General features: G+C 45.0%; 1 protein-coding gene across 1 annotated transcript in view; it reads right to left on the bottom strand.

The window, feature by feature from the left end:
- The window catches only part of Cph (Chronophage), a 59,993-nt gene extending 41,512 nt beyond the window's left edge, over positions 1–18,481 (bottom strand). The window contains exon 1 of the mRNA XM_064691122.1: positions 17,985–18,481. Within this exon, the coding sequence (XP_064547192.1) occupies positions 17,985–18,021 (37 nt within the window). The 5' untranslated portion in view covers positions 18,022–18,481. The remainder of the gene's footprint in view (positions 1–17,984) is intronic.
- Positions 18,482–23,523: the final 5,042 nt, after the last annotated feature.

The raw sequence follows: 23,523 nt of genomic DNA, 5'->3' as shown, positions 1-23,523 counted from the left end.
CGCTGGTTCGAATCCACGGCTAGTAGTCTTTCGATGTCTCAGTCAAAGATCATATTAAACAAATTTGAATAAATGTAGACTTAGACTCTTCAGTTGATAAATTGAATGTTGGGGCGCCCGAGCAGGGACAATTTAGTAGTTAACAGCTCTTTTCTAGCTAAAAACAGCCTGCAACTGGCTCGAGCTTCGGTTTGATTCGTTTTCTGTGACAATTCCAGTTGAATTTTGTGAACGAACGGGGCGGAGTCATGTGCCGGACCAGGCGTATTGAGGAAATATCACGCATACGTTGACTGACCACAGCACACGCCCATTTGTCCGATGGTCCGTGCCAGCATCCGAAACTCACATACAGTCCAACCCCAAATATTATTCACACTCACACACTCACACACACACACACAGAGAGCTCAACGAAGCAACGCCGCCAAAATCAATAGCGCCCCAATGTCGGCTCTGACTCGAAGTATGTGTGTCTGTGTGTGAGTGTGTGAGTGTGTGTGTTGGGGGCTTGGGGCCGTGTCAGTTGAGCTCATATGCCATCTCGCTCTGGCCGGGCGCTGGGAGTCCGACCGGATGCGGCACTTAAACGCTGACGACGATGACGTTGCCGGCGCCGAGTCGCAGTCGCAGTCGCAGTCGCCGTCGCTGTCGGATCTGGAGTTGGAGTCGCAATCGGAGTCTGGGGCACAGGCAGAGCCAAATGTGGCCGATGACGTTGATAGTGCACGTACGAGCCACACAGACACACACACACACACAGAGAGAGGGAGACATGTGTGTGTGTGTGTGTGTGTCTGTTGGTGCTGCATTTTTCGCCTCGGGTTCACAATAAAAACTTGAAGTCCTGTCGATTCTATTTGCATTGCCTGCCGCTGCCGCTGCCGCTGCCCGAGCGCCCCGTTAGCTGAGTCCGCTCCTTGTTGTTGCCACAGCGTCCTGGCAACTGTTTCGCAACATGAACTTTATGCGGCTGCGGCTGAGTGATTCGTGCTGCTGCCGCTGCTGCTGGCAACGCAGCCAATGCCAATGGCAGACATCGCACAGTCCCAGAGATCGTTGCACGCCTCAGCTTTAAATTATGCTCGCCCCAAAATGGACCTTGGACGTTGCCAGCTGCTGCGAGCTGCTGCTGCACAGTGCTGTCTAAAAAGCACGCGCCGTTTTTGCCACTTATTGGGCAGTGTCCCTGCCGATTCCCAGCTAGAAGCAGCCCCGGCCAAATCCGACCCGACAGCGCATATATATATACATATGTACATGCTCCTGCTACCAGGCCATGTGAATGTATATATATATATATATATATATATGTATTTGTGTCTCATGTTGTCGACTCTGACTGCAATTTGGAGAACTTAACCGCAGCAGCAGCAGCAGCAGCAGCTTCCACCGCAGGGCAGGACGCAAATTGCGAACAAATGAAAGTAGCGAAAATGTTGGAGCTGAGCTTCCTCTGCAAGTGTCGTACATGTGTATTCCTTGGCCGGGATCTCTGTCTATCCCACTGTCTGTCTGACAGCCCCCTTCCACTCCCCTCACTCTCTGTCCCTCTGTCTGACTGTCGCGTTTTTGTTTTCGCGTCTGCTTCCTTCTTCTTTTTTTGGCAGTTTAACTGCAGGTCAAGAGAATTGCAATGCATCTGTAGCCGAAAATGCTGACGCATACTCCACATCCACATCCGCGTCCACATCCACCAGCAATGGGTATCCAGGTTCGGGCTGTTGGTCATTGTGCCCATGTGTGGGTGGCTGCCTGGCTGTTGCCGCCTTTAACCGCAGGGCGGACCCGGACGCGGACGCGAACGCGGCAAAAACCAGCAAATAAAATGCGCAACTTGAAATAATTGAAAAGCGGGCAAAGTTTATGGGCGCAAATAATTTTCGGGCATTGCACTTGGCTGACAGGGCAGCGGCAGGAGCCCAAGCAGTTGCCCAGATGGCTGGCTAGCTGCTGTTATCCCCTCCCCCTCAAGTGGGCGGCTTTAGCCGGGTTGGCTGCGCCAAATGTGTCAGCAATGAAAGCGAATGCCTCGAGTCGATATTTTAGAACCTTTTCCAAAGCTCGAGCAGAATAAAGATATAAGGAATGCACGCAGAGGTTGGCAAGAGTTTTAAAAACTAGAAGATATCAAATGCTGGCCACTTAAAAGGCGCCCGAGCAGGGACATTTTTTGTAAATATTTAGCACAAATATTTGCCAGATTTTAAGTTAACTTTAATGAGTCAAAAACCAAAGTCTATGAAGGCTCTTTAGAGAAACATTTAGAAAAAAATAATTGAATGAGGCGAATGTTAAATTTTACAAGGCGCCCGAGCAGGGACTTTTTTTGGAAATATTTTATAAAATCAGCCATAAAGTTCAATTCAATAATATCTAAGATGAATAATGTAGAAACTTATTTATTAAAAAAAAATATTTTAGAAACTAAATAATTGGAAAGCTAAAAGTAAATCTTTAATAAAATGGAACGATATATAGTATTTTACACTCGTTAGAATCAACAAATGAAAATCTAAATGTTTACCAAAACCGGCCAAAAAGCAAAGGGATTTTTGGAATTTTATACCATTTTAGAGTCGTAAGGATCAATATTATCGATTGGCATTAATAAAATGAAAATCTAAATTTTGCCCCAAATCGGCAAAAAATCAAGGGGTTACATCACGTTTTTTCTCAAAATTGGGGTCGATTTTCGAATTTTATACCATTTTGGAGTCGTAGGATCAATACTATCGATTCGTATAAAAAAAATTAAAATCTTTATTTTGACCCAAATAAATGAGTCGGAAACTAAAATCTAAATAGGCACATTTTTAAAAATAAAATGATTCGAAAGTTGAAAGCTTAAAAGGCGCCCAAACAGGCACTTTTAATAAGAAAATAAAATACATGATTCGCATGTTAAAATTTTACAAGGCGCCCGAGCAGGGACAAAGGATGTCAATTAACTAGATTTGAGCTTAAGAGGCGCAGAGAACGTTGTCAAACTTACAGTAAATTCTCAAAAAGTTGGCGAGCTTAATTAAGATAATGGTTAAACAGTTGATTATGTTAATAATTGGAAATATTTCAGGCGCCCGAGCAGAGACATTTTGCAATATAAATGCTAGCAGAGTTTTGTTTGATTTCTTTTAATTTTAAAAGTATTTTATTAACCCAACATTTGTTGTGGCTTATTAGCAAATGGCAAGAGGTTGTGACAGTGCGAGTCAGGCCAGGCACAACACACACACACACACACAAACACACACACACACACACAAACACACACACACACAGCTTGCATATGTAAATATGCGGTTTGGCACTCTTCAATTTACAACAAATCGTTCAACAGCAACCCAACCAGCAACAGCAACAGAAACATAAATCACACGCACACACACACACACACACACACACACACACACTCGCACACATTTGTGCTTGCATATTTCTTACACACAATTGTCTCTTTTCTTTGGGCCTCGCACAATGCACACAGCTCCCAGCGAGTCGCCCCTTGGCTGGCTCCTGGCCCCGTCGCTAGTGTTGCTCCTCCTCCTTCAGCCGCCCCAGCTGCCACAGCTGCCCCAGCCGCCAGCTCGCTGCCTCGTCGTTGGCTTTTGTGAATTGGTGTCCAAGCGTTTTATGTTTCAATTATGCGCAACTTGTGCCCAACAATGGCGACGCTTTAGCTGCTCGCTCGCCTGCGCTAAATGATGATGCAAAGTGACTTGGCCCGTGCTCCTGCCAAGGATCCTGCCACACATCTACCTCTGCCCCCTACTGCTGAGAGCCCGCTGCTGCGTGTGTCAGTGTCTGTGCCAGTTGATGCATAAATTCCTTTAACATATGGCACAGCCAGTACCCACACACATACGCACAGGAGTGTGTGGGCCGTTCTTTGCGTGCAACTGCGTTTATTTGCTTGCCACACGCTGTGGCAAGGTGTGCTCAAGTAGCCAACGGTAATTTTGTTGCTATGCCGAGGCCTTTGCACTCTTGCCTCAACGTAAGATCCTTGGCGCACGGCCAGCACAGCCCAAAGGAGAGCGAGTCCCGTTTTCTTTTTTCGGCGGGGTTATGGCAGGACTTTTGGCCCAAACTTGGCAGGCCCGAACTCTGGCGAAGCCATTCAACACGCGTTCGCCTGCACAATGCGAAGCCCAGCGAGCTGTGAATACATTGCGAGTGTATTCAAATGGGATATTCATCTTAAAGCCACAACAATTGCGAATGTGAATTTGCCAGCAATGTGTGCTGGGCATCATTGCTGAGCTCTATGATATTTTAACCATAATATGCCATGTTTAAGAAGTTACTTGTAAATTTAGATGCAGCTAGCTTGCAAGCACCTTATATATAGAAACATTTTCTGCTCTTCTTTATTATCTCTTTCTAGCTAGCTTTCACTCTCTGTTTCTCTCTTTATATTTTATGTTAACTTTTTCACACCAAAGCTTTTTATTTTGTATTCTTCTTTGTGGTCAGTTCGTGAACGTTTCAACATTGAAACGTAGCATGTAAGCTCCTTATATATAGAAACATTTTCTGCTATTCTTTTTTATCTCTTTCTAGCTAACTTTCCCTAACTTTCCCACTTTATATATTTTGTTTTCTTTTTCTCATCAAAGTTTTTTTTTTGTATTCTTCTTTGTGCTCAGTTCGTAAACGTTTCAACATTGCTTGATCATCAATGCTTTCCCTTCTTCTTTTTTGTGCTTCTTTGTGTGTTTAAGGGCTTTACAGTTTTCTAAAACGTTTTTTCGTAAAGTATTAAGTAAATTAATGAAGTAAATACTTTTTAAAGCATTTCAAATTTACAAAGTCATAAGGTCTGCACAGCCCCAACTTAGCTTAATTCAAGCTTAAACCAACTTCCCGATACTACTTTAAAAATAATTGATTTTTTTTCAGATCTTAAAGCGATGCTCTCCTTGGCTTTGCACAAGACTTGCTGGACTACCCCTGGAAATAAACTGGAATGGCTTTACTAGCTGGACCCGAAACTTGAACCCCTTCACGTTGGCAGCCAATAAATGTCGCATCTCAAGCTGTGCCCGCACAGCGGCAACTTGCAACTGCCCAAACGTTGCAAGCTACAAAGAAAAAAGAAAAAAGAAAATCTTTTGACTCTTTCTCCAAGCGACTCGCTCGCACAAAATGGCGGACAACTGATGTGGTATATAAATCGAAGCAGCTCTATATACATATATATATATATGTATATATAAAGAAGTGTGCGTGTGTGTGTGTGTCTGTTGGCAAATGCAAATCTTGCTGTTGCTGTGGGCATGCTGCGCAGGCGCAGTCGCAGTCTCAGTCTCAGTCTCAGTTGCCAGGCCCAGTTTTGCTGCTGCTGTTGTCGTTAATGATGATCATCATGATGATGATGATGATGATGATGATGCCTTGGCCGAGCCCAGAGACGTCGCAGACCAACGCACGCAGCCGTTGGCTGGCTGTTGTTTCTGTTTTGGACGCAGCTTTGGGCTTGGCCCGGCCCGGCCCGGCCTGGGCCTATGTACAGTCGCAGGCAGATATCAAGGTCTGGCCAATCAAAAAGCCAACTAAGCGCACACACACATTCACACACACACACACGCACACACTATCGAGGCTGGGCAGATTGAATCGTTCGTATGGAGGCCGCTCGATCGACAACGTTGTCGACAGGTGTGAAGCCCCAGCGCTGGCGGGCAATAACAAACCGTAACACGGCTGCAGATAAGCTCGCTCTACCGTTTACCCGTTTGCCCGCTTACCCGCTCACCCGCTTACCCGCTCGGGCACTCTCTCGCTCAGCTGAAAACCTGCTGCTGAGCATTTCGAGTGTTCGACTCGACTGCGCTGATATTCATTCAATGCGCTTGGCCACAGCTCGGCCCGTTCTGTGCGGGCTCTCGGGGCCACTCTCTCTCTCGCTCTCGCTCGCGCTCGCGCTCTCGTGCGCTCTCTCGCCATGACGCTGTCTCGCTCGCACGCACAGAGCAGCCAACCAGTCAGCCAGCCAGCTGGGGCCGGGCCAGGGCCAGGCCAGAGCTAAGAGGCAGCCAACGGCAAGCGAAACGACGCGGCGACGAGGCGACGGACGGCCAAAGCCAAAGCCCCAACCCAAAGTAAATAAGTTATCAGTTGAATTGTAACTGGAAACTACGAAAAATAACAGCAACAAAAATGAGACGAACAAAAAAAAATGAATGAATATAGAAAAGGGGAGGCGTCAACAACGACAACAACAATGCGAATAACAATAAGAAGAAGACGACGACAACAAAAGCAAAAACAGCAACAACAGCAACAACAACAACAACAGCAAAGCGGGCGACGTCGTTGACAAAGATCAGAGCGCGTCTTGGAGACTGGGGAGCCAGCGTATGAGTGTGTTGGTGTGTGTGTGTTGGTGTGTGTGTGTGCGACACATGTGAAACAAGCGCAACGAATGGCGAGCAAGCGATTTATAAGTCGCGCGTGCCCATTCAAATCTGAATGCGTTTCAATTTTTTGCTTCAGCCATCAAAGGGAGGGGGGCTACATGAGAGAGAGAGAGAGTTGGCGAGCGGGAAGGGGAACGATGTGTGCGTGTGTTTGCATTTGGGGGCAAGCAGGCAATTTGAGAAAGAGTTTTGCAATGTGGAAAGACCACGTACAAAGTACAGCGAAGCCAGCTACATGTTGAACAGATTAAGATAAAGCTAATATGAAGTCAAAGCATGGCAGCTAGCTACAGTGAAAACTGGCGCATGTGGAAAAGGATCGGAAATAAAGTTTTGAAAATAAACAGCATACTTCATAATTTTAGGCTAATTGGCAAAATTGTATATATTTCTGTTATAAGAAATGTGTTAATACTAATTGCAGCGAAACTAACCTAAAGTACACTTTATTTAATAAAATAAATATTAAACTGAATGAAAATTGTAATTTAATAAATATTCTAGCTAAATAAATATTTGTTTTTCACATTAATTTACAAGTAGTAATATAATATAATATACTATTTAATATTAATAATAAATAGATATATAATTAAATATGAACAATAACTATAAAATAAATAAACTTGATATTATATAAAATTATATTTATATTATATTTATTCCTAAAATGATAAAATGAATAAACTAAATATTTATGTTAATATTCAAACAATTGTTTATTGATTAATTATAATAATAAATAAAAAATAAACATAATAAAAAAGAATACAATCGCAAATCATTTATATTCAATACACAGGCAGAACTCATTTGTAGCTAAATGCATTTGAATACACTCACCAGCAAATACTCATGCATGCATAAATACATTCACTTGCACATTTGAGTATTTCAAGCCGTATTCATTGTTCAATGAGTGCACTCAGCCGCACGACTCTGTTTGAAGCGAGTGCTTCGTGAGTGAATCATTTTGAAAAGTATTCGCACTCACAGCTGGCTGAGAGTATTCAGTGCGTATTCATGCCATTGCGGATCAATCATTGTGGAATGCTGCACCACCAATTGCAACAATTGCACCACCGTGGACCAGCTAGCAACTGGGCATCCTTTGAGGCTCCAGCCAACGGACGGACGGATGGACGGACGGATGGACAGAGAGCTCCAGTTAAGGTGTGCAGTGACAAAGGCATCTTAATGATAATAATTACCATGCTGATAATTATGATGATGATGATGATGGTGGAAGATGAGAATGAGGATGAGGATGAGGATGAGGGGGGGCATGGCGGTGCCATCTTTCGATATTAATCGCCAGGCAAGCGGAAATGGGGAGTGCCGCAGACACAAACTTTTTAGGTGGGCCTCAGGCTGAGGGGCGGACGGAGGGAGGGGCGACGGCTGCGGGAGGGCAGCGGCTCCAACAATTGTGGGCCCACTTGTTGTTGTTGTTGTCATTGTTGTTGTTGTTCTCATTGTTGTTGTTGTTGTTTGCCTGCAGCACGAGAGTGCCATGATTGATTTATTTATTTGAGCTGCGGACGCACGCGTCGCCTTGTTGTCAGTTCTTCTTGTTGTTGTTGTTGTTGTTGTTGTTGTTTGCCTGCAGCACGAGAGTGCCATGATTGATTTATTTATTTGAGCTGCGGACGCACGCGTCGCCTTGTTGTCAGTTCTTCTTGTTGTTGTTGTTGTTGTTGTTGTTGGGGCATTGGCAACGTCATGCGACGTCTTCGTTTCATTTAAAATCAGTAATCATTGAATTAAATTATGCCAGCTAAGCAACCAACCCAAAAAATAAAAAAACCCCAAGCCATCATCATCATCATCATCATCATCCAACAAGCAGCCATCCAGCAATCCATCCATCCATCCATCCATCCGGGGCTGGGCTGTGGCCGCACCCACACCTACGAGCAAATCTTCAGAGATTGCAGCACGCGTCGTCTTTTAGCTGGTCACATGCCAAGACGTAGGGGCACTTATTAAGCCGCAGCTTGAATACCCTTGCCACACTTCAAAATAATTCGATTGGAATTATTTTAGAATCATTTTTTTCTTAATAAGAGAATCTTTTTATTTGTTCATCTTTTAAAATGTTCATCTTTTTTTTTATGATTTTACAAAATTTAAATATCAATTTTTATTTTTTTCACTATTACCCGATTACCCGCAAGTCCAAAAATAAACATAAATAACTGCGATTAGAACCAGCGACCTCTCCTTATCTACCATTTGCTCAATTCAAGATCTTCTTTCATCATCATATTTTTTTTTTCAAATTCGAATTCTTTTTGAAACAGTTCGGACAGAAATTGGAATTGGAAAAGAAACAGGATTATATATGCTTAGAGTTACAAACAGCTTAGAAATATTATAATACCCTATAGATGCATTAAAGAGAATCAAAAATGCTTATTGGCTGCGAAGTTTTTATTGAATTCATCTACAGCGGTGACACCCACATGGACATGCCAAGAGAGAGATAGAGAATTAGAGAGATAGAGAATTAGAGAGAGAGAGAGAGAGAGGGAGAGAGAGAGAGTGGGGAATTCTCCTGCCCAGCTTGACAGCTGCAGCGCAAATCTCGAGTCGCTGACCATAAGCCACAGTTAAAGTTCCAGTACCAGATCTAGTTCCAGCTCTGGTTCCAGTTCCAGCTCAAGTTCGATCTGTGCTCCGCTCTGGAGATGGGTGCGCCGCGCGTGGGCTGCGCTTTCAATCTGCGCTATTTATAAACAGCGCAATGAATGAACGAGTGAGTGAATGAATGAGTGAATGAATGAACGAATAGACTGTCCGGACGGACAGCAAATAATAATTGCGCTGCTCAATTAAAAAAGCCAGCCGAAGGTAGATGCAAAGCCCAAGCCATGGCGAGAACCAAACCCAAAAGACGACCGCGACCACTGGAAGATGTTGCCACAGCTCAAGAGGCGCACGAGTCGCAGTGGATGCGGGGGGGTGGCCTGAGCGGGAGGGGGGAGGGGGGGGGGGGGTTAGCCTTAATGTTGCTGCACACATTTTGACATTGCGTGGGCGGCCAAGCCTTTTGGGCCCGTTTAATGAATGACTCTTGGCCCTGGCACTGGCACTGGCCCTGGCCCTGACGCTGGCTCTGACTCTGACTCCGACTCTGGCCCTGGAACTAATCAGCTTGAGGCGCGCTGCGGCGGGCCGTTTGCAGGGGGCGGGGTCGGTGCGGCAGGCCGGCTGCTTGCTAGGTTCTAATTTATGCGGAAAAAAAGGGAATCTCGTTTTAGGCGTATTTTTCGGCATTTCATTTCAACTTTTTTTTTTTTGGCGCATTTCCTGGCCGGAAGCGGCGGCAGCAGCAGCAGCAGCCGTCGCGCTAGGCTCAAGTTGCAACTTGTGGCACGTGCCCGAGGCGCCTGCCAATGCTGTGCCACAGGCACAGAGCGAAAAGCGGGCTCAAATGCTGCAAGGCGCGTGCGCCAAGGCAAGGCCGCCTTTTTTTCCTTTTCCTTTTTCCTTTTCTATTTTTTTTTGGTGGCATCTTCGCACAAATCAGTCAAGAGTTTTGCGAGCCGCGCGAAATACATTTTGCGGTTTGTTTTGCTCGCTGGCTACGCAAATTTCGCGACAGCTGCTGCCGGGGCCAAAGGGCAGCCATGCCCCCAGCCAGCCCACGCAACAGGCGGGCAGCGCTAAGGTGCCAAGTTCTCCTACACACGCTTTAAATGCAGCCAGTGGGCGGCACTGGGGGGTAGGCTGCCGGCTGCCAGCTGCCGACTGCCGGCTGCTGGTTGGGGGTTGTCTGTGCTGAAAGTGAAAAGTTTGCCAAAGTGCGAAGTGCGCGACGCCGACAGCGACGTCGACGGCGACGTCGGCGCTGCCATAAAAAAAATACGCGCGTCAAAACAAACGCAGCAAAAGATTCATTAAGTTTGCCGCTTGCCTTCATTTTCATATTCGCTTTCTGGCTTTTCTTTTCGTTTCCCAATGCTTTTCGCTTTCGCTGGAGCAGCTGCCGCAGTCGCCGCCGCAGTCGCAGCAGCAGTCGCCGCCGCAGCTGGTCAGCCACAACCAACAACGGGCCGGTGTTGGTCGGCCGTTGCGTATACGCCGCGTCTGCCCAAAGCCTCGCGCGGCCATTAAATGGTCAAGTTCAGGGCGAAAATTAGTCGGGGCTATGTTTCTTATTTGAAGATGTCTCAAAGTAGCCCGTGTCTTGCCCAAACAACTGCCAAGGACATACATTTAAGTTAAGAGCTTGTTCTGACTGACTGATTGGTCGGATTTTGGTAGATGAATTTTGGATTTTGCTTTGGGCAAAAAGTGAGCATTTCGACGGGTTTTGTACAACCTTTGTAAGGGTTTGTAAGTTCAAGCCGTTGATAAGTGTTTTTCAAACGTTTTTTCATGAGCGTTGAACCAACAAGCGTGAGGTCGCTGGTTCAAATTTGCTTATTCGTTTATTTAACTGCCTAAAAGTAACCGATAATAATAGTGGGGCGTATGCGTGTTTTTCAAACGTTTTTTCATGAGCGTTGAACCAATAAGGGAAAAGTCGCTGGTTCAAATTTGATTATACGTTTATTTAACTGCCTAAAAGTAACCGATAATAATAGTAGGGCTTTTGCGTGTTTTTCAAACGTGTTTTCATGAGCGTTGAACTAACAAGCGAGAGGTCGCTGGTTCAAATTTGCTTATTCGTTTATTTAACTGCCTAAAAGTAACCGATAATAATAGTGGGGCGTATACGTGTTTTTCAAACGTGTTTTCATGAGCGTTGAACTAACAAGCGAGAGGTCGCTGGTTCAAATTTGCTTATTCGTTTATTTAACTGCCTAAAAGTAATCGATAATAATAGTAGAGCGTATGCGCGGATGCGTCCATCATTTATTTGACAACGGGCTAGTTCTTCTAGTTTTCTTTATAATATAATATTGTCTTTATATTTAAATAAAAAAAATGTAAATAAATTATTATTAAACAATCTGTTCTCAATCAAAATCTGCTTCAAATTGAATCCAATTTTCCTCAAGAAACTCTGCTTGTCATAGCTTGCATAGCATATTTTGAGCATATTTCACAAGGCTTACATAAAACTTGAAGCCTGCTAAAGCATTACAGACTTCATTTAAGTTCATATTTATGGATCTGACTGGATTTGTCATTTGTTGCAATCAGATCAGATCAGTTCTTGTGCCTCAAACCTTTTAATTATATAAATTAAAGTATTCTAGCTGATCGATGACCACATTCAAATGTTGTTTGTGATTTTGCAGCTTCGATTTGAAGAGTTTTTCGAATATATATTCGAACCTTGCAGAAGCTCAGCGAGAATGTTTTTCGTGCAGCTGCTGTGGCAACTTTATATGCGTCCTGTTTTGGGACACTCGCTTGCATTTGCAGCTTCCATATCCTATATATATATATATATATATATATATATTTTTTTTTTTTTGGGCATTTGCCCAACACACACACACACACACACACACACCTAAGACTGTCTCATGGTGTGTGCGAGGACTTTCGTAGGGGTTTTTTTTTATATTATTATTTTTATTTTTGTTTTTTATTTCAAACTGCGCTGCGCTTTGTTTGCTTCAGTTTTTTGTTGCCTCTGCATTTGGTTTGTTATTTAGTTTTTTTCGTACATTTTCAACGAAAACTTGAAAAGTGGACCGAGCGCGAGAGGGGGCGAGGAGAGTGTGGGACAGAGAGTGTGCGCGGTGTGTGAAAGAGTGGAAAACAAAAGGCAAAAGCGTATTTAAAACAAAAGAAAGTGCAAAACAATTCATGCGCCTGGCCGGAATCTGTGAATGTGAATGCGAATGCGAATGTGAATGTGAATGTGAATATGACTCGCTCTGTGTGTGAATGTGCACGAATGTGAATCCGCATCCGACTCGAGTCGAGAGTCGAGTGTCGGGAGTCGGAGTCGGAGTCGGGAGTGCCGAGTGCCACAGTCTAAGCAATTGTTGTTGTTGTTGTTGTTGCTGTTGTTGTTGCTGTTGCTGTTGCTGTTGCTGTTGTCTGGGCTTTTTGGTTGGCCGGCCGACTGGCTGCGACCGCCCGCTGGCCTCCGTGTCAAATAAAAAACGGACACGGATGCGACGGACTGCGGATGCATCTCGTGAGTAGGAGACCGCCTCACAACTGCAGCTCACTGACTCAAGGGGTAACCAAGGGGTGGGGGGGGATGGATTGGTCTAAAGTCGCCGCAGCGGAAGCAACTTGCTGTGCGCCGTTGTGGCTGATTATGCTGCCAGTGGCAGGAGCTGGTGGCACAGTTGCCGTTGGCTTTGACTTCCAGCCGCGTCGCATGACGAACATATCAGCACGCACACACACACACACACGCACACAAACACACACACGCACACACACGCTCACCCGCAGCGCCAGCCGCCGTTGCAATTTATTTGGGGCTGCCTTCACAGATGTCCTGCAGGCTCCGGGCTCCAATTTAAATGCCACCAGAACAGTTCCAGTTCCAGTTCCCATTCCAGTTCCCATTCCAGTTTCAGTTCTAGCTGTGGTCCGCCCTCCCCCCTACCCCCCTAGCGCCCAGCCCCCAGCCCGTAGTCTGTGCCAGTTTAAGCCGCAGCTGGACAAAAGTTTGACATCCACATGACGACACAAGCGTATTGGGGTTGGGATTGCGATTGGGCTTTGGGGGTTGGGGTACTCGGGGTGCTGCTGTTATTTGTTATAACAATTGCTGTGCCAGGGCAGTGCGGTTAGGGAGGGGTCGGGGGGAGTGACGGGCTGGGCAAGTGCCTGGCAGAGACGTTGCCATGACGCGCTTGGAACAGGAGCTGGATAACAATCGGAATCGCAAGCGGACGCGGACGCGGCCGCGGTCGGTCGCTCATTTAATGGACACTGTTTGGTCGATAATCAAATTAAAGCAGCAAAAAAAAAAAGAGACAGGAGCAGTTGATGGGCCGCAGCAGGTGGCAGGACGAGGCGGCAGGACGAGGCGGACGCAACTATCGATTCAACTAATTCGAGGCCAGCTGCTCGGACCGCGTGTGCCGCTCGATTAGCGTTTTGACCGTTGCGAGTGTGTGAGTGTGTGAGTGTGTGAATGTGAGTGCATCGAGTGTGAGTGTTTCGTGTGCGACTCGTAGTCAAGCGAAACGGACGAAAGGGTTGCCAAAAAGGCGCTGGAGCTGGATCTGGGTCTGCGCTGGGCGAGCAGCTGATGCCAGCAGGCGGGCAGTCCAATGTGTTCAACTTATTGGGTATTCACAGTGTATTAACCTGCTGTCGAGAGGGATTCGTGTCGGGAGCCTAACTTGGCAGGAAGCTACCTCCATGCCCGATACCATTTCCTTGAAACCCTTTCCAAGACTTCCACCAGATTTGTGGTCTAATCTAAGCTAAGCTCGGCGAACATTGTTTTGATAAACGTTTCATTAGCCAAGTTTGAATTCAAACACAAAATAAACACCTTAAGGAATAGATTATAATAATAATAATAATATGTGATAATACAAATAAATGAATTAAGAAATTCGAGCTAATATTGAATATATTCCAATTAAAAATTAAAAATGGGTTCAAGTGCATTAAATCGAAATTAATGAATGAATGATGAACATTTCGAAATATTAGATCAAAACTAAACTTCCCTTAAAATGCTCGTTTTTCTTTTTATTTGAATTCGAATATTATTAAGTTTTTTAATCGAACCGAGTTCGAATGCACTCACTTGAGTACTTGTGCCCCAATGCCAGCCCCTTTGCTCAGCCCCGCCCTAATGCCTGGTCAGTTGGTCTGTGAACCAACCCAAGCGCACAAACTGATTGCATTTGGCAATGGGACCTGTTCTCGGAAATAACTCATTAGCGGCTGATAAGGGCGACGCGATGCGGCATGACGAAATCTTGTAAATTCGGAGATCGGAGAAGATTTAAAAGGAAAACACACTAATGAAGAAAATCAATTGTCAAAAAATATGCGACCGAGAGAGAGAGAGAGGGAGAGGGAGTGTGAGGGAGGGAGGGAGGGAGAAAAGAAAACTTAATGAAATTGTAACAATTAATTATGATATGAGGGCAGCCGAAAACAACAGCCACACCTGATGAGAATTCTGTTGTACACCCAGCGAGCTGGTGAGGGGGTGGTGGGGTTGTTTGCTGGTGTCGGGTCGGGTCGGGACGGGACGGGCAGGGGGCGGGGCGGGCAGCGACAGCGTCGAACAACAGCAATTTTTGGGCACAACAGCTAATGATAAGAGACAGAGGCTCGCTTTGCGGGAGTTTAATTGGAGTTTTGATACCCTGTAAACAGTTCAAAGCGGCTAAAATGGTTATATTGCTGCTGGGCAAAAGTTTATATTAGTCTATTTTATATTATATCAAATATCTATATGTATGCATATATTCTACCTTCGATCTGAGAGACTATCTATGGGAGAATGTGATAGGATCGTGCGTTCTTCGTGCATGTCAATTGATCGATAGCTCACATCGATAAGTATCGATATTTAGTGAACGTTTCTTAAGCTTATCTCGAAGCTTATAAAAGCAAGAGTTCTTACATTAAGCCTGTTGAATATCTTTGAGATCTTTTTGGAGACCATCCCGAGTTTTCCCCGAAATTGGAAACACATTTTTGTTAGTACAGTCTCGCGCCTTGGTATGCACACATCTTTGCATGTCAAATTTGAGACCTTAAAGACCTTCATAGAGATTGGACTGCAAATAAACAAGTTATTCAGGCTATGCCTGCCTATGTGTTTGTGCAGGGTAGCTCCTAGTCGCGCATAGCTCACTCTTCTTTTTCCTTAACATTTCCTCTTTGGATGTTTCGGAACAGAGCCCCAAAAAACCTGGCGCGGGTCCACGGCAAAAGCGATCGGCAGCTCGTCAGTTCGTCAATTAGGCGTCAGAGCTACAATTTGCTTCTTATCACCTGTGGCCACCACCCGACCTCCCGCCGCCCCTCTGCAAGCCAGTTTCTTTTGATTTGTAACTCAAATAAACCGAAAAATATCGCAACAACAACAAAGAGGAGGTGGGGCAGGTGGAGCAGGAGGCGGAGGAGAACAACGACAACAATAACAAGGCAAACAACTTTGCGAGCAATTAAAACTGTTTGACGATTGCTACAAGAGGGGAACGGGTGGCATGGGGGGGGGGGGGGGGGAGCGTCGGTCTCAGGTGAAGCCGACTGCAGCAGCTCTGATAAATGGGCAGCACGGCGGAACGTGGCAAGTGCGTCATTGGGCAGTTCAGGGCTGGACGGCAATGTTATCTAGATAACAGCCAGATAACGCAAAGCTGGGCGACAAAAAAAAAAAAACAAAACAAAAAGAATCTCTGCCAAAAACTAAAAGCCAGTCATATTTTATGAGCAGCCCGATACGGAAATGCCCAACTGCACGCGTGTGTGTGTGTGCAAATCTGTGCGAGTGTGTGTGTGTGCGTGTGCGTGTGTGTGTGTGTGTGTGCTGGAGTTTATGGTTATACGGCTTTGATTTCACTTTGAACTAGCCGTGACCAGGCGCAGACACAGATACAGATACAGATATACTCGCCAAAAAAAAAAAGAAAAGAAAAATGTATTTGTCATGTTAATTGCGGCTGTTGTTGTTGTTGTTGTTGTTGTTGTTGTTGTTGTTGTTGTTGTTGTTGTTGTTGTTGTTGTTGTTGTTGTTGACCCGCCGTCATATGGAACAAATAATAATAATAACAATAATAATAAGAAGCAATAAAACAACTAAATGACGGCCAACGTTAACTTTACAACCGCCAACGCAAAAACAACAACAACAACAACAACAGAAAAGCAGCGAAAAATATACGCGGGGAAAAAAAATCTGAAAAATCATTGCAAACACACCCAAACGGACGGGCTCTGATTTCCGAGCATTTGCGATATCGTCGCGATAACCGGAGCGACTCGAACCCAACAGCAACAACGAGTAGATACAAAATACACCAAAAAGAAACGAACTCAGAGAAAATAAAAGCAGTCAAGAACAACCGCAAAATGATAAACCTCATATAGAACTGGGGAATGCGCATCATATGGAAACACATTTGTGGCATTTGAATTTGGCATTGGACAATATAATTTATAGCTTTCCGTTCTAGGCAGATCTCTCGCCGGAATTACATTCGTTTTTAGCCCAGAGACACACATACCAAAATTTCGGAATCTCCCTTACATAGATCAAATCATATAATATGAATATATAATACCATGATATAGGTCTACAAAATACACCAAAAAGAAACGAACTCAAAAAAGTCAAGAACAACAGCAAAATTATAAAATTCACATATGGAACTGGGGAATGTGCATCATATGGAAACACATTTGTGGCATAGTTTTCGTATTGAACCATATATATTTTACAGCTTTCCGTTCTATGCAGATCTCATGCCGAAATTACATTAATAGCAAGTTTTCGAAGCTTCTCTTCAATAGATCCAATGATATAATACGAAGATTTAGATATGGTACTATGTACAGTACGATTATATAGTACGATGATATGGGTCTATCACCTGGGATTAGTTAGAAACGACAAGAAAGAAACGAACCCTAAATGAACTACAGCAAATGTGCATATGCTATGTTTATGGCCCAATCTCTGGCATATATTCGTTCCTTCCTGTATATATTGCACAATTTCTCAACTCAACTAGGCCCAATTTTAACCATTTTAATCCAAAATTTAAATCAAACGCTCACAAAATGTAAAGCCCTGAACTTACGCCCCCTTTTGGGTCTCTTCAAAGCCAAGTTAACATTTGGCTTTAAGATTTCTTTGCCACAAATTGCCCTTAGCTCTTTTACAAGCCTCAACAGGCATTTAATAAAATATAAACTTAAGCAGATATCAGACTGAATCTTCTTTTTCTATAATTTATGTATAAATAAGACTATGATTTCAAGCAAATTTGCACTTTTCCAAAGAAACATAACCTAAAATGCACTAGCAATTCACTTGTACGGGTGAATTAGAAAAAAAACTCAAGCTTTAGTTTTCACTCCAATTGAAGAAGTGACAACATTTTTCAAGCAGATATCAGACTGAGCCATCTTTTTCTATCATTTATGTTTAAATAAGACTATGATTTCAAGCAAGTTTTCACTTTTCCGTAGAAACATAACCTAAAAAATGCACTTGCAATTCACTTGTACGGGTGAATTAGAAAAAAAAAGCTCAAGCTTCAGTTGACATTCCAATTGAAGAAGTGACAAAATTTTATATAATAATTTCAAATTAAGCAAATATCAGACTGAGCCATCTTTTTCTATAATTTATGTATAAATAAGACTATGATTTCAAGCAAATTTGCACTTTTCCAAAGAAACATAACCTAAAAAATGCACTAGCAATTCACTTGTACGGGTGAATTAGAAAAAAAAAAAACGCAAGCTTTTGTTGACATTCCAATTGAAGAAATATCAAAATTGTACATGAAATACGCTTAACCTTAAAACATGAAGGCTTAAACCAATTCTGAATAGTACTTGCAAGTTTTTGCTTTGCTGCGTGAACAGCGTACCAGGCCCAACCCACAGGTGTCACACCAGCGTGTATTTCACATCATTTTTCTTACTCACCTTGTGCAATTCGAACTGCGGGCATTTTAATTCTCATTTTTGTTACAATTTCCGAAGGAGTTTCAAAACTTTTCGAGTGCTCGCCCACGGGCAGCACGGGCGGCGGGGCGGGCAACTCCGGCAGCTGCTCCTGACTCCTGACTCCTGATGCCTGATTCCCGATTTCTGCTGCTGCTTTGCTTTGAGCTGTTGCCCAACACTGGTTCAATGTTTGCCTTTCAATTTGTTGTTAATTTAATTTTGATTCGTTTCTAGTTTTATTGCACTTTGTTGTTTTTTTCAGCAGTTTTTTTTTTTTTGGTTGTGTAAAAAAATGCACAAAATTTTCACAAAAATATTCTTTGAATTTATTTTTATTGGAATTTGTTGTTGTTTTTGCTGTTGTTTTTGTTTTTCACAGGGGTCCAACACGGCGGCCAATTGGCAGCTTGAGTCTTATGAAATTTCTTGTCGTTGTTGCTGTCATTTTGGCCAACTCTCGCTTCAGATTTAAGACATTATTTCAATTATTCAATTTCTGCATATTTCATTTATATACATATATACATATATATATTATTTATTTATCATACAAATAAACCAAACATAAAAAAAAAAAACAAACAAACAAACAAATTTGCACTCGAAAAAAACACTTGCTGCCTGATTTTGACTCTTCTTCTTCTTCTTATTCTTCCAACTGCTGCTGTTTCCTCTTTTGACTTTCTTATAGGAACCGTATGCACTGTAGTTGTTGTTGTTGTTGTTGTTGTTGTAATTCTTATTTGCATTTGTTTTTGTTGTTTTTGCTGTTACTTTTGCTGTTGTTGTTGTTGTTGTTGCTGGCAGTTTGGCAGCTGACAAAATTGTTTTTGCGCGTTCCTTTTGGCCACATTATTTGTCGGTTTTTTGTTGTGCTAAACAACTTTATCAACGCATTGTCGCTGTTTCTTGCTTCGCATTATTGTTAGCGGCACATTCCAATTGGCAGCGAATGGACATCCAATTGGAATCGGATATTTGTTTTTGTTTTCTATGTAAAACACAAAACACTTGAAAAAAATTGAACTTTTAGCGCGTGTGTGTGTGTGCGTGTGTGCGTGTGTGTTTTAACCGGTCATTTGCAACGGGCGGGGTGGGGGATATAGGCGTTGATTGTCGAAAGATGTGCAACCAAATGCAAAAAAAAACGTAAGTTGTAACACGTATTTAAGCACGCGTCATTATTTGTCGTTGTCCTCTGGCTAACTGTTATTATTGCAGTTGCGTTTAGCGTTTGGCGTTTGGCGTTTGCTGCTGCTGCTGCTGCGTGCACCGCGACGGCGGTGGCAGCCTCGTCAGAAATATGTGGTGCTAACGGTAACGGCGGAAGTACGCGACTACTGCGAGGCGTCGAGCGGCGAGCGCGTCTTCGCTGGCTCTGCTGCGGCTGCGGCGGCGGCTGCGGCTGCGGCTACGGCTGTCGCTCTGTTGTCGTAGTTGTCGTGTTGTCCAACCAACAAAGCGCCGTGACGAGACCAACACACACTCCAACACCGACACCAGCACCAACACCAACGCGAAGCCAGTGAGTGAATAATGGGCAACGGGCGTCAGTGCGAGAGAACTTCTGCTTCGTCGTTGTGGTCGTCGTTGTCGACGTTGTCGTCGTGTCGGCAAAACGAAACGAACGAAAGCTTGACGAGTGGACGAACAGTGCGTGAGAGAGCGCACGTATGCTGGTGTGTGTGTGAGTATGAGTGTGAGTGAGCGAGCGAGCATACGTGTGAGAGGCAGCGCGACCAACAGTGTGACAGCGACTGCAACTGAGACTGCGGCAGAGGCCAAGCTTATGCGAGAGCCGCCTAGAAAAGCCAAAGCCAGTGACAGAGACAGAGCAGCGACGAGAGCATGTCCGAACGCGACGATGTCCTGCGAGCGACTGTGGACGCACACGTTCAGATAATTCAATTTTATTTTAGGGTTTTGCACTTTAATGCCAATCTGAAAATTTGATTTTGGCTAAGCGACGCCGACGCCGAAGCCGAAGCCAACGCCAACGCCAAAGCTACAGCCCTTTTTGCTATGGTGTGTGCTGCTGCCGATGCCGCTGGCGGTGGTGGTGGTGGTGGTGGTGGTGGGTTGTTGTTATTGTTATTATGCTTGTTGTTGTTGGTGGTGGTGGGTTGGTGGGTTGGTGGGCTGTTGCTGCCGCTGCTGCTAAAGCTGGCGTCGCTGCTGCTGCGTTGGTTTATTTGGTTTGCTGCCACTCGTTGGTCCGTTGGCCGCATGTGTGTGCGTATGTGGGGGTGGACACACACACACACACACACGCACACACAACTGCGAGAGAGAGCTAGCCTGTGCGAGCGAGCGCGCAACAGTCAAAACAGAGCAAAGCGCAAGCGAGAGAGTGCCAAGCTCGCGCCAGTTGAAACAAATGAAAATAGCCAAGTTCGATGTGGCGACTGTTTCATACCAGACTGCACACGACGTCGACCCAGGCAGCGCAGCGGCCGTTCAAGCTTGCCGCTGATAACGGTTCACACATGTGTGAAGCGTGCGTATGCCGAATGGAAGGAGTAGGAGTTAAAGGATAGCGTGTAGAGTATAAGTAGAAGGAGAGGAAGTTGATGTCGCTGTCGCTGCCGCTGTCGCTGCCCATTGTCCGTTACACGCAGCCGGCGTTTGCCTATAAATGCGCGCGCAGCTTAAGGCGACGACTGCGCGACGTTTTTGCCGCGCAAAATCAAAGCGTGAACAACAACAAAAACAACAAGAACTACATTATGCATATGCGATTAATCGATTAACTGCAATTACCCAATTACAAAATCCCAATTGGAATTTCCGTAAGCACTAGCAACACATTTTGCTCAGTTTCGATTTCTCGTATTCTCGTATTCTCGTATTTTGCGCGCGCGCGTCCCATAGACCGGCAGAACTTTGCAGGAACTTGTGGCACGTCCTCACAACGCGGCTGCTCGTGTGCATCTAATAAACTAAACTTAGTTTATGCCCATCTTCCATTCAACAAGAGGCCACTGGCGCTGTCGCTGCTGCTGCTGCTGCTGCTGCTGCTGCCACTGCCACTACTTCAGTTGCTGCCACTGCCGAGTGGCTGGCAACCAACCAAACCACTCGCAACGTCGGCGTCGCTGCCAGCGCCAACTGGCGACCGGCAGTAGCCGCCTGGCCGCTTTGCAGGCCCCAACGCCAACCGTTGCCTGTTAGTCGGCGTTCGGGCAGCAGCCGGCGCTGGCGCTGTCGCTGCAGCTGGAGCCGCCGTCGCCGTCGCCGTAGTCGTCGTCGTCGTCGTCGTCGTCGTTGCCATTGTCGACCGCAGCGAGTGGCCCGAACATCGGGCTGCCATTTGGCGTAGTTAGTCAAGTCGAGTCCCTGGGTTGAAGTTCAGGTGGTTGTGGGTGTTATTGAGTGCAAAATGGGTTTGGGCCTTGAATGGTTCGAATAGCAAACATTCGCATCGCATGAATAATGGGCTGAAACGAATATTCATATAATTTGTACTCGTACATTTAGGTTTATTGTCTTTTCAATGCATTATGATTCGTTATTATTAGATGCACTCATCAAAGTATTTAAGTTAATCATATATATATTCAATTTAAAAGTGAGTGCAAGCTTTCAAGTACATACATATACACATGGCCACATGTGTGTTAGTTACATGAATGGATACGTAATCGCAATAAAAAAATATATGAATGTACTCATGAGTATATTCATATACATTCAAATGAATACGAGAATTTACTTAAATAGATGTGAATGTACTCACTTATAATGTATTCATGAGTGCATTTATGTATGTATATTCATGGTACCCTTAAAGATATATCAATATAATTCATTTTTGCATATGAATGCACTCATTCTTGAATATATTCATGAGTGTTTTCGTATTTGCAAATTTAGGTTTATTCGTATGTGTATTTTACATGTTGAAATTGTTGCACAAATAGGTACATTCATGAGTGTATTCACGAGTAGACTCGTGGTTGCAGAGACTATGAAATAGTACGAGCCTATGTATTTCTGTATGAGATGTGAGTACAACTAAAACTGTACTCATGAATGTATTCGTGAGTGTATTCATGAATATACTCGCAAATGAAATAAAATCTATATTTATACATTCACAGCACACACATATTCAATTGCGAATATATGGCATGCATTCCCATAGTCATAAAATTGTGTTTGAGTATGTGTGAGAGTGAGTGTGAGTGTGTGAGAGTGTGTGTGTGTGAGTGTGTTTGTGTGTGTGTGTGTCGAGGTGCGTACCAACTGCAATTGGAGTCTGCTGTCCTGGAGACGGCTCCTACTTAAGTTTAATGCTCGCCCACCGCGGTCAACACCGGCTAATGCACATTAATCATTGCAGCAGCGGCGTCGGCAGCGGCAGCGGCAGCGGCGTCTACGTCGGCAACGGCGTCGGTGGGTGGGCAATTGTTCGGGTTGGTGTTTGGCTCGTGCAGCATGTTGCAAACTGCACGTTGCGAGGCGGACCACGACTGGACGCGAGCTGTTCGAACCACACACACACGCACAGACACACACATAAAGCTGCTGTCAACGCTGACGTCGCTGCCAACTGCGCTGCCCAAGCATTGCACCCATTAATGTCAGCGCTTTGATATGAGAAGCACAGCACGTACTCAAACATGTGTGAGTGTGAGTGCGTACGTGTGAGCGCGCGTGTGTGTATGTGTGTGTGTGTGTGTTCGTGTGCGATGCTGGCCCAAAAGTGAATGCGAATTGTTTTTATTGCAAAGGTTTGCGTTATTGTTAATTGTGCTGCGCGCTTTGAGCAGCATGTGTGTGTGTGTGTGAGTGCGAGTGAGACAGTTGCCGAGAGCGAGCGAGCCAGATAGAGATCATTAGCGCCACACATGTGTGAGCACATGAGTGTATTGTGAGTGTCCACTGAGACGCAGCGCCAGCAACTCCCACCCCCCACCGACCACTCCAACAAGAATCTATGTGTGTGTGTGTGTGTGTTTGAATCACATATGTGACACTAGCACGAATGCTGCAGAGCCCGCCGCGCTGATAACCTCAAGCTTAACCCATTGCCCATTGTTTAGCACAGCCTCTCGCCACCCTTTATATACCCCGCACCACCCCTTCACACATCGCCCAACGCACGCATGCCTCATGTGCTGCCGAGTGCGGAGCTGTGTCCGCGGAGCCTTAGCCCCATGGCTATAGCATATGTATCGGCGCCTTTGCTTATGTGCACACACACGCACGCACACACACACACATGCACACTCACGCACTCACATATGCGTCGCACTCATACGAGCGTCGCACACGCGCGTTCGCCCCATCGATTGGCCATCGTCGCTCTCGCCATGTTCGCCTTTCGAGTAACTGTCCCAATCCAACACCCGGCCCCCTGTCCACCCCAACACCCCTTCCCATGCACACAACCTGTCGTTACTCGCGCTCTCGCGCACAGGTAGCCACTGAGAGCGAGAGCGAAAGAGAGAGAGAGAGAGAGAGAGCAAATGGTTGCTGATGCTGCGACGGCTTCTGCTGCTGCGTTCGCTGCTGG

The sequence above is a fragment of the Drosophila montana genome, unplaced genomic scaffold (genome assembly GCF_035044405.1).
Source record: "Drosophila montana isolate Dmon_TW-CO22-7 unplaced genomic scaffold, ASM3504440v1 contig_3326_1, whole genome shotgun sequence".
Taxonomy (NCBI): Eukaryota; Metazoa; Arthropoda; class Insecta; order Diptera; family Drosophilidae; genus Drosophila; species Drosophila montana.
The sequence above is the reverse complement of the archived record's forward strand: the minus strand, read 5'-3'. Positions and strand labels throughout refer to the sequence as shown.